A 12,831-nucleotide genomic window follows, 5' to 3' on the forward strand; every position below is an offset into this window, starting at 1 on the left:
TGTTAGTGTTATTAATTAGCGTACTAATGTCCAGTATTAGTTGATCTGTCAAAGTTGTTTTTCTTATTTCAAAAGAAAAAGAAATAGACTTTTGAATTGAAATTTAATTTAAGTATGCATGCAGTCTTATGCTATAAAGAAGAGTATGAGCCATTTTTTTTCAATTTTTGCCTGTGAAATGATTAAAAATTAAAATTATAAATTACTACGTAAAAACTAAAGGGGGGGGGGGTCTTGACATGTACTATGTGTGGTTACCGAGGCGAGGGAGGTGTCGAAAAAACTAAAAAAATAAGTCAAGTAGTATGGGTATGTTCCCTAAGGTAAAACTACGTACCAATATAGAGTTGAATTTACTTTTTTATTTTAATTAGCTAAAATAAAAAAGCCAACGGTAGAACATTTCTCATCTTATCAAATTTCAATATTCTTCAATGATCGCTATTCAACTTATAAACTTTTCGATATTCGATTCTTAGGCTACGATTATGAGAATTTATAAAAAGTGCCTTAATGCAATCCGAAGATTGGAAAAGAGGAACTTAATCCTTAAGCCTCTCATTATTATAAGGATTCACGTTGAGATTTCGAGGAGGCGTTTATAACGGTGTTTAGTAACGGTAGAGTTCATTTGCTATTCAGTCGGACTAACCGCGACATCAATACGAGGAATACGAATTTTTGCACAAGCCACCAACACTATTTCCATATCCGGCCGGCAATACTATATGTGTTGACTTATATACTTTAAAAAGGTTTTATTAGAGAGCCTGATACGTATTACGCATGTTAAGTATTATATATTTATAGTTTGTCTAGTCTAGTTTTGAAATTCGATTTTTTTAATAAGTAACAAAACAAACGAAAGAATAAAATCCTGCCAGTATTCTTTACGAAATCCTGACGTCTTTAACAATTCGCTATGCATTACTTTCTAAAATCTTGCCATTCTATGAATTTTAAATTTTTAGATATAATCTTTTCCTTAAATTATATTTACGATATAAGAATATTGTTAAAAAACTGTCCTAAAATGTTAATATGATGCAGGTAAATGATGTTACAAAAATATCAGTCATGTCCTAAATACATTTTCGTAAAAAATTATACAGTACATACAGTTATAACCAGGAAGATATAAAAATACTGTTCAATTGCTGAAATTAGAGAGCACATGTCAGTTATTTACAATTTATTCGGGTAATAATTAGGTGAGCAGCTATCTCTTTCGTTCTTCAACTTGAACGTTCGTGTGAGAGTATAACAGAGGACATGTTAATTGACCGAGCTCGTGTGTGAAAAATGAATCATGCGAATTACGACCTTATGCTAATGTCTTTAAATATTAAATATAGATATCCAGCGTTGAATATGTATATTGTATGCGTAAATATTCCATCAATGGTACAAAGCCGTCGTCCGACGTCAGCATCAAGACTAAATATATCTAAAAATATTATGTTGACAAATTCTGGTCCTACGAAGTGTACCTGTATTGGGTGGCTTAAATGTTAATTATAAGAACAAAATAACGCCATATGGTACTGATGTAACATAAGACTGATGGACCTTGAAAACTACACGTATGTGTGCATCCGCTTTTGTATACAACGATATTTTGCGTGCTTATATGTTTTACGCAGAAAATTAAAATAAAAAAGACTTTTACATACATTAAATTTAGATTATAGACGTATACTCGTGACTGATATTATTCAACTAAGTAAGTAAATGAGTGAACCGCTTGTCTACCACTTATCGTGAGTTTCTAAGACAAAAACCCCGTTTAAAACAAATTGATATCTGTGTTTTGTCAGAGATAATGACAAGGATGATATGTTTTATACAGAGATTGTGATCTCAGAAACCAAGGGTTAGTGTTTCAGATTATAGTAAAAAGAAACAATGATGTATAATCAATACTAGAGAAGGGCAATTTTAAGGCCCGAAACTGTGCAAATATGCGTGGTTGCATTAAAGCGGCGAGAGTGGTTTGCAGGCAGTAATGATATTAGCTCTATATAGGGTTGTGTGAGACTGTGTCATTCGCAGACCTGTGGCCCTTTCCGTCCAGCGCCCTGGGCGATCGTCCATCCGCGCCCTGTTCCAACGCCGACCCTGTGTAGGCGCCACATGGAAATCGGTAACCTGTCTAATCCTCGGACTTAGAGTCGTGAATTACGTCATTGCATTGCATAGATAAGAATGATAACAAATATGTAAAATAATGTTATAAAAATGTCCATTTATTTTGTGAATAATGGTCATCCTATTCTGAGTGTTTTTATTATCATTAATATCGCTCGTGGTGCCTCGCAGTGAGATAACGTGGTGACACTGCGCAGTACCTACTACTAAAATTACTAGGCTTCAAAGAATAAATATTGGAATTCTATTGCGTTGTTTTGAACGAAATACGATGTTTGATTAATCCGCCTACTACTCTATTTGTAGCCCATTAATTAGTACAAGACAAAAAAAAGATTGTAAAAAAATACTTCGCATTTGGATCTTTTAAGAGATTTTTCTTACGTTTTATTTAAATTCGAATCTGCTGCGCATATTGGGATAATTGGCCATTGTAAATAGAAGAAAAAAGTGTCTTAATGATAAGAGAGTAGATTAAGCATTAATCTGTATAAAAATAAAAACATTGCGTTATCAAATTAAAATGAACGCAAGTAAAAATATTCATAATTTAGTTAAGAGTTTACACCATCTTATTTATACTCTACAGCGAAAAAAAACATCACATTTTACTTGTTACAAATAGGTGTTCGATAGTAATGTTGGCAACACTAACCCCGGAACAGCTGATGATATTCTCTTGGTTACAATCCGAGGAAGTCAAGGCAACTGACATTCCTATGTTGTTGTACAACGAAAATAAATATTGACAAACTGTTGAATGAAGTCAATACCTAATATTTGGTTTGAACAAGAAAAAAACTTATATTTTTTACAATTTGTACACGTTTGTATTATATATATAAAGAAAGTCGTGTTAGTTACACTATTTATAACTCAAGAACGGCTTTACCGATATGGCTCAGGGGTTATGCAACTTGACTCGAAATCTGCACGTCTTAGGTTCAAATTCTACCATGTACCAATGTACGTTTCGATTTTAGATTTACATATGTACATTTATCCGTCGTTCTTAAGGTGAAGGGAAACGTCATGATGCAACCTGCACATACGAATAAATTCAAAGATATGTAAGTTCAACCAATCCGTACTGGGCCAGCGTGTTTGACTATGTCTTAGTCACCTCTAAATGAGGGCAGGCTGCCCCTCAGAGGCTACGTATAGTGAAGTGGTGGTAAATCTAATAACTAGTAGATGTAAAATTTTAAGTGATATATATTTGCGAACTACACATTATGAAGTATCCCGACTAACATACGAACAAATATACGATCGCCTATCCACATCCTGTGACTTTCCTTAAACATGAGGAAATCGATACCATTACGACACACACGAGCTTCCTAACGTATCAATCGCGTAGATGCAGCGAAAAATTATAAATTAATTATGGAAACAAGCAACAGTCCATACGACAATGGAATATGAGTAAACTGCAAACGACGCGTTGTCATCGTTTTAGTTACGCAATTTGCTTAATCAGCTAATAATTTTTATGTATGAAGTTGACGAGGATATTGACCTAGCAAGCGATATGTTACAACATGGTTTGACAAATTCGAGGTTATATGTTTTAACAAATATAAGGAATAAATAAAAATACTGCAACAGTTTAAAAGGCCAATAACAATCTCGATTACCCTAAAGTAGGTAAAATTTGTAGAGATAATATCGAATTTCAGTTTGTTGAATGTTGTGAGGATTATGCTCATGTAACTAGCAAATTGTTGATCCTACCTAAGCAACCAAAATGTTACATATCAAATTACCTTTACATTCTTCAAATTACATTTGACATGAAAAATTAATTCGATTTTATCAGATCAAAATCATCCTTCAATACGTAGGTTAATTATGAACCGCTTATTTTGTTTATATGACAATTAAATGAAATACCACGTTACATGGCGAGATGCCACTGTTCAATATCGTACGATACATGGACTATAGCCAAATGATTCATCACCAATAATGATGTTTAATATAATTTTTACACCAATAAATAAATTTCACTAAGAATTTAAAATAAAGGTCTAGATCTGAAGTTTATAAACATAACTATTTAGAAAGAAAAACGCGTTTATAGTTCTTAAACAATAGGTATACTAGCTGTTGCCCGCGACTCTGTCCGCACGGAAATGAAAAAGTCAACTAGTAGCCTATGTGTTCCGGATTACATTCTATACATAAGTAAAATTTCATCGCAATCCATTCAAACAAATATCCGTTCGCATTTATAACATTAGTATGAAGTATGATTAGTGAAAATTCACGTGTCTGTAAATCCAATATGCTTCATTGACAAAAACAACCTCTTTTGAAGTTTCAGAAGTATCATTTGATAATTTTAAAATGACGGAAAATTATCAGACTTTGATAGAGTAAGAAAATGCACCGCAAATATTTGTATTTGTACTCGAGATATCGGCTGCAATAAGCGCAGTTGGCAGAAATCTATCAATAAATCGTCAATCGTCTCCAAATCATGATAGCCACTAATTATAAAGTAAATAAACGGCAATTGTGACTCCAATGCATTGAATAAGTACTCGCGTTTTGTTAAATCTTACTAATATTATAAATGTGAGTGATGAAATGGATGGATAAATGTTTGTTTGAAGGTATCTTCAGAACGGTTCGACTGATCACGATGAAATTTGACATGGATGTAGAAAATAATCTTTAAGAACACAATGGCTACTTATTAAGTCTCTTGTAAACCCGCGCGGACGGGGTCGCGGGCGATAGCTTGTATTGCTATAATTCTTTACGTACATGTCTTTCATGAACATCGATGATATAATGTTAATAAAATTTCGAATGGAGCTATTTAAATTCTTGTTTAAAGTACGTACGGTAACTGAATTGTAATAGCCGGCGTCAGTATTTCCGATCTATTATGTCGTGGGTTACTTTGTGGGTAGAGAGATGGCTAATTCTAGACTAGTGTGTACTTTTAATCACGTTGCTAAATAAAACCAGACTGGATGTAGTCAAGCATTTTTTGGTCTCTTTAAAAAAAAAATAATCTCACTAATCGACTACCATTATTCCGATAGTCGTATCGGTGAATGGACTGATAGCCAAGATCTTCGACCGACATCTCGAGAAGCTCTCGCTAAACAGTTGGATTAAGGGCCCGATACAAAAGGCAGTTATCCTAGAAACCGCGCGCATCGTGAGAAGGTTTCTGTCTCTGCAGCCCTGACCACTGGTTGGGATTCCGCAGCCGGTGGTGTTCTATTTTTAATATAATATGTTTTTTTTTATATATTTATTTTTGGATATTAAATGTACTATATTAAAAATATGATAAATAAATGAATACGGGAAATCTCACTAATATTATCAATGCCATTTATAATGAATGGATGGATATTTGTTAGGAAGTATCTCTGGAACGCCTCAACGGACCTTGATGTAATTGGGCATACCCAGAGAACATAGCATGGAAGAACACAGGCTACTCAATAACTTTTTTTAATTTCGCGCGGACAGACGAGCGATTGCCAGTGACACATACATAGATAAAATAAATCCTTTCAGTGTGTGGAAAATTTACAATATTTAACCTCCTTGGTCTCTCGACGTTTATAAAAATTTAATGCAAATACAGAATGTTATTAACTTTGTATGAAACAGTAGGTACTAAAAAATGAAAAAAAAATCATCCGGTACGGTAACTTTTTCCACCTACCTTCCATCCAGCTGATGAGTTACTATCTCCCTTATCCTTAAAGTATGGCACATTCTGCACCATCCACTCGTAGATCTGTGACAGGGTAAGTCTGTTGTCTTGTGCGGAGGTGATGGCCTGCGTGATGAGGTCCGCGTAGGAGAGATTGCCCCATGCGTTACGTCGGGACGAATTCTTCTTGCCCACCGGCGTCGGTAATGGAGGCGCACCTGGTAAACAAACAACAATGTAAATTTCCATAATAACGACTATATTTCATTACGGACTCACCAATGTATTATTTACATTAGTTTGGTTACTTTTATAAAATAATTTTAACAGTTGTATAGCTTACAAAAAATCTGACGTCATGTTGGTTCGAGCAGTAAACTGACAAAACTCACATAAAACGAGCATTACTTTTTGCTATTTTTTTTGAGACTGGTGTGGTTGGAAAAGAATAGACAATAGGCTTATTCTGTATTTACTCTTTTTGATCTATTAAAGGTAAGCTTCACGTTCAACTTATTAGCTCTTTGTCTTTGGGAAGTGGTCACTTATCGCTGACCCGCTTGCTCTTTTGACAAATTCAAAATTCATTGGACCGTTACTATTACGTAATGTTCTTTGTATTTTCAAGGTTAATAAACAGAATAGTAATTATGTGCATTATTAGACTTGCATTGTCTACATAGCTACGAAATTATAAATTTAAAGTATACCACTGTGTCACGATTATACTTAAAGTTCAAGGGATAAAATTGTTTTGGATATTTTGCCTTTTATATAATATCTTTTGTTTTATATCATAAGGAGGCAAACGAGCGAGCGGCAATCTGAAATCGCTGAAATAGCGAAGTGACCGTTGCCCATAGACACGCAATTGCATATGCGTTGCCTACCTTTAATCGACGGAGGAGAGGATGCACAGAAAGAAAATATTTTCCCTTTCCATGCATCATCTGGTCCGGAAAGTCCACTTCCACTTCCCATCCTTTACTTATGAGAAAATGGGTGGGAAGGGTAACAGGACTAAATTATTCCTCCGGGACGCATACTCATCAGACGAAACGCGGAATTGCTTCCACTTCACGCCGGTCTTGTGTGTGGCATCATGTTCTTAAGATATTTTTTTAACGAATTAATTAGAGTATTGCAGATAAATGATGTATTAACCGGCTTAAAAAAAACAAGTTTTGAGTTATAACAGTAATAACCTGAGTTTATAATTACTGAAAGATCGGACAAAAGTTTATATATATTTTTTAATTTTGGTTCCTAAACATATAGTTATTAATTGAACTTTTTCATATAAAATCTTTACTCTTTAGGGAAATAACTACGCGCATCTAAAATGCTTTATTTAATTGCTTTAATATGATGGTACTTAATGTAAAACATATTCTTAATACGTACAAAACTACAAAAATAACGTGACACAAGAATTTTATTAATATACGCCCTTGAACGTAAAGATTATGGAAATAATATACGGATCTCGTGAATGTTTTTTATCGTTTTCTGCAAAACAACTGGACCCACGAATGCAACGATCAACGTGTGCATGTACTTATCATATGAATCGCAATGTTATTTCAAGGTTTTTCGTTTGTTACCTATATAAGATACAAATAAATATAGAGCAGATATAAGAAACATTTCTCGACTAAGATTTTTTCATTTTCAGAGAAAGATCTGTGGCGTTCAAGTTGTCAGCGAAGAAAACAAAAGCCACTGAAATGCAAGTCAAACTACAATAGATTTATTGTCCAATGGTAACAAGTCGTGGATTACTGTTTTGTTAGTCTTTTCGCCTGTAATTATAATTTTATACATATAAGTAAAATCTATATGTCTGACTATCTATATGTCCCCGTAGTGGAGCAGAGGGCGCCGCCAGTTCGCTCTATCTTGGGATCTGCGTTTGGTCTCGGGCCATGTCAGCCCAATCGGCCAATAAAATCTATATGTAACATGTAAAAAAAATCATATTTTGCAAACATGATATCTAAAAATTTGGAGTGTCTTCTAACCCGCTCTTACGGGTAATCTCCGAAACGGGTGGACGGATTTCGACAAGATTTTCACTGGAAGGTGCAAGTGATGTGTCACCACTCGCGAGCATAGTTTAGGCTACTTATTTTCCCTCTGCACTGACGAAGTCGTGTGCGACCGCTAGTAAGAACTAATAGTCATATTTTCATATTTGATAACGAGCGGCAGGATTATACTTATTATGTCAGAGAAGACCAATTTAATTTATTTATATTGCAGCGATTGAAATATGGATCACCCCTACGTAGAGTGATACTAGGATCAGTTACGTAGGAGGCAAAGGGATTAAAATTAATAATGAAAAATACCTAATACGGATACATAAGCACATCTAGATCGATTATTGGTGTCGTATGTGTTTTTTTTTCTGATTAAGCTTCGCTTTTGATAAATAAAGGTGAGTCTCCACTGTCGTCGAACAACTTTTATTAAAATATACAGTAATAAAAAATATCAACTAAGCCAAATATATTTATAATCAGAGTACAATGCCCGTTCATTGTAACCGCAATCACGGTGTCAAGTGTAGCAAGGCTGATTTGTAGGAAATTTTAGGTTATTAGTGGTGTCTGTGTGTTTAACAATTACATCATATTATCGGAAGATTTGTCTACAAACATTTCGGTTTTTAAATCAAATTAAGCTCGAAAGTCTTAATAATACAAGACTGTGTAAATGTACGTAACGTGTTTTTTTTATAAGAGAAGGGGGCAAATGAGCGGCGGAAGCACCGAGGTGATCAACGACACCCATGGACATCTGCAACAACAGAGGAACTGCAGATGCTTTGCCGGTCTTTAAGGAAATGGTATGCTCGCTTCTTGAAGGTCCCTAAGTCGTATTGGTTTGGAAATACCGCCGAGGACAGACCGTTCCACAACACGGCTGTGCGAGGCAAGAAATTGCGCGAGAATCGCACCGTTGTGGAATGCCAGCCATCCAGGTGGTGTGGATGGAACCTGGCGGTCTGTCGTGTCGTCCGTTGACGGAACTCGGCGGCAGGAATTGCTCCAAACAGTTCTTCGGAACACTCCCCATGGTAAATGCGGTAAAAATGCAGAGGGAACGTCCCTCCGCAAGGCCAGGGAATCAAGCCGATCGGTAAAGACTCGGTCTTTGACGATTCGAGTCGCTCTCCGATGTATGCGGTCAAATGTGTATAACGCATCTGCGGCGTAGGATCAAATAATTTTAGGCAATCTGATGCTTGTTTGCCCCTTCTACTATAAAAAAAGAATATTTGCTATATGCGTTTATAATGTCATGTTAAGATTTGTGCTTGCACTTTGATGAATGTGTACAAAGTGTCGGAATGTGTGAATGAATTCGATTACACTTTATAGACTTATTACACTATGCCTTGGCGAATTACAAACGGGTAGCAATTTTTTGTTGGTACACGAGATGGAGTATAAAACAAAATACGCGGTTTCCATACGAGTTTAACCAATATATGTTGGTTCATGGAGATTGTCTGACATCAAAACGACATATATACAGGGGCTTTATATTAAAAAAAATGTTATTGTACATATTACAAAATATATTTTAACAGGATCTGTTTGTTGATTTTTCTTACACCAGAACTACCAGGTTATATTCTGACAGATTTCAGGTCAACTAACAATTAGCCTTATCTATTTTATGGGGGGTGAGGGATCTCTGTTTCAATGTGGGTTTCGAATTCCATTATGACCGTGCTCAGTTAAAACGATTTTGATAAGAGAAGGGGTTATTCGATTCGTATTTTTCACCGAAATGTTACATGTTTATTAATTTTTCAAATTAACATGTAGATGTCGCCATATTCTACGTTGATTTTCGAAGGATTATTACGAAACATCAAGATGGCGCGGGACGAGGTGGGGTGTGTGGGGTACGAGGTATGTAGAAAGTTTCCGATCAGTACTTGATATTGCTCGCTTTGGCCGTTAACGAGTGCTCATTAACCAGTTTACTTTTTCTTAAATGTATATCACTTGCTACAATAGTGAAAGTACCCAGCTTCGGCTTCTTAATACATGTGAAATTAAAAAGAAATAAGAGCTTGAAACTGTACTTGAGGACTGTAATTAAAATCCATTTTTTACGGTAATTGTAAACTTATTATGTTAAAATTTATATTAAAAATGTGATTAAGAAATACGTCATGATAATTTTTATTAGCAATAAAATTAAATGTTTAACTTAATGTTCTTTGATACAAATGAGTAACTTATTTATTGACTTTGTACCTTTTACTGGATAAATGATGTTAACTGATTTACCAGATATAAAAGTCATGGGCGCATTTATCTCCATTTTTTTTTAATACTTATTCTGCCGAGACAAAGATTTTCCGGCCACGAAAGTTAACAAAATATTGATAACTACCATCAAAAAACTTAGCAAGTACTCCAAACACATTTTAGTTTAAACATATATAAACCTTTTTTTAATATGCGTAGGATCCAAATTACGATCTTGATAAATAAATAAAGTACTTATACTGAAAGCATATTATAAACATGTTGACGTTCACAATATTGTATAACCACCGGCACTCAAAGGGTTAACATGTTTCTCAACAGCGTCTAAATGTATTTTTAAAGTAACACAATATGTATCCAATTGTGCATAAAAAAAAAATATTTAAATTTAAAACGACAACTCAAATAGCTATTGCTTCGATAGGTAATGCAAGATTAAAACGAGTTTTATTTATAAAAATCTTGAAGTTTTATTACAAAAACGTGTTAAAGAACCTTTTTGAAATAATGCAATTCAAGTAGATATGTTCCTATGACATTTCAATTTCAAACAATATGATATAAGAAGCCAGTCTTGTTTGTATATGCGAATGCATAAGATATGGATACTTCGCTCATGTATTTTAATTCACCCAACGTTAAGTAATACGTATGCATGCCGCTTATTTGTTATTCGTCTACCGGTATTACACTATTTTATATCATTCAGAATCAAATGAATAGGAAAAATACAATGAATATGTTGGAATTTTTCCTAATAAAAGCAGTAACATTCATTTTTAAACGGTTTTATTTTCAAGAAAAGAGTTCTCATTTGCTCATTATTAACCACTAGCTGTCGCCTGCAGCTCCGTCCCCGCAGAATTGAAAACAACTTATTAAGTAGCCTATGTGTTCTTCCAGACTATATTCTACATCTGTGCCAAATATCATCAAAAACCGTTGAACCATTCCGGAGATACCTTCAAACAAACATCCATCTATCCAAGCATCTAAACATTTGCATTTGTAATATAAGTAAGAAGTTAGATATTCGGTATTTACAGATGAATATAATGTTAATTTGTTTTAATCGATTGCAATTATTGCTTTTAAACAGATCAAATATGTTTTAACGTATTTTAAATGTTTTCATGAACATACTGTATACACTCGCGTCATCCTTATCACAAAAAGTAAACAATTCATAGTGACCTCCGTTGTTTATTTGTGATCATAAGTAGGTACAGTGATGTTTTTTTTTGTTTGAACGAATTCAATGATTCGATCTGACTACGTGGACGACCTAAATAACTCGACGTATCGCAAAGATATGACCCTGCTATCAAAAAGGTGACAAAATTATTTACCGGTCAAGTTCTGATTGGAATTTTTCTTCGAACTGGATTCTTCTGCCGGGTCCACGTAGTTTTCAGGACGGGGCAGCGGCCACGTGTTGGAACGCGCACGCGTCTGTGGTTCAAAGCCCACCTCCGCGAGCTCTCCTAGAGGCTCCAAGTCCCCCATCGTACCCTCGATCTCCGATAGCCCCGTCTGCGAGGACCATGGACTCTGATAACCACTACAGCCCGGTAACGACATGTCCTCGGTGTTTACTTGTGTAGTCGTGGAAATGTTTAGCAGGGGCGTGTCGAGAGCGCGCTCACCGGCGCCCGTGCACACCACCCGTTACCATCACAACGCTCTCGCGGCCGTCGTACGTCGCACTTCTTTCTATTTCCAGAACGTCGTCGCAGTCGAGCGGCGGCCCGGAGAGGTTATCTAACTTCTCCTTATCGGCTGTGTTATACGCAGCCAATAACATGTGTCGTCTCGTTAACGTTCATAAACAGAGACGTGCACCAAGCGTATCTGCCGTCGGGCCGCTCCCGAGAGGCGATTTTCGCTAAATATAAGTGCGGAACGAGGCGGGGGCGGGGCGCGCACCACGTGAGCGTTTACGCGCCGATTTTCCAATTCATCACTGGCGGGCTAGAGGCGCGATAACCTTGTAACGTGGCTCGCGATACGGCGTATCGCCGGCCTACGATGGTCACCGTCGCTTATAGTTCCGGAGATCACTGCGTATATTCCAGTTCGATCGCACTTAGTTTTCGGCACCGATACCGGTTATCACTTAGTTCTTAGATCGTCGAGGAATAAAAAAAAAGTTATAGAATAAAAAGAGCGCGGGCGAGAACACGGTGCGTCCACGCGGTCGTCTTAGTTCGTAACTGCGTAATAAGTAAAGTGCGCGTGGCGCAGCACGTCGTCTTCGAGCGCGGACAGTCGCACGTACACTGAACCGCGGCTCGCGGGCTCGGCGGGCGGCGGGCGTGCGAATTCCGTGGCGCGGCGGCGGCAGGGTACGCGCGTGTGGCGCGGGAGGCGGGGGAGGGCGGCGATAGAACGGCGAGAAGTGGCGTCGTCGTGTGATGACTGCTCTCGGTAGCCATCTCGTCCGCACTCGTCGCCGCTCGTTTTAGTACGGAATTCTTTCCACGGTTTATCGGCGCGTAATATTAGGCCCCCATCGCGTAACCTTGCGCGCGAATTGTATCTACGTACACTACACTACACGCGCATAGGACGTCGCCGGTCGCTGCAAGAACAGATCACCGTAATTAATGATCTTGAACTTTCTGCTTAAATTATAATACGTAATAGATACCTATCATGTTCAATGTTAAAATTCGTGTAACGAGAGTATCAAATGATATAACG

The 12,831-nt window shown here is 36.7% G+C and overlaps 1 protein-coding gene across 2 annotated transcripts in view; it reads right to left on the reverse strand.

Annotated features, from left to right (window-relative positions):
* Positions 1-12,451, reverse strand: part of foxo (forkhead box, sub-group O) — a 79,174-nt gene extending 66,723 nt beyond the window's left edge. Inside the window, exons 1-2 of one of the 2 annotated variants that reach the window (XM_013315787.1) lie at positions 11,478-12,451; positions 5,846-6,054 (exon numbers count right to left, since the gene is read on the reverse strand). In XM_013315787.1, the coding sequence (XP_013171241.1) occupies positions 5,846-6,054; positions 11,478-11,709 (441 nt within the window). In that variant the 5' untranslated portion in view covers positions 11,710-12,451. The remainder of the gene's footprint in view (positions 1-5,845; positions 6,055-11,477) is intronic. The other variant, XM_013315794.1, reaches the window with a different exon arrangement.
* Positions 12,452-12,831: the final 380 nt, after the last annotated feature.

This window comes from Papilio xuthus, unplaced genomic scaffold (assembly GCF_000836235.2).
Source record: "Papilio xuthus unplaced genomic scaffold, Pxut_1.1 DF829129.1, whole genome shotgun sequence".
Taxonomy (NCBI): domain Eukaryota; kingdom Metazoa; phylum Arthropoda; class Insecta; order Lepidoptera; family Papilionidae; genus Papilio; species Papilio xuthus.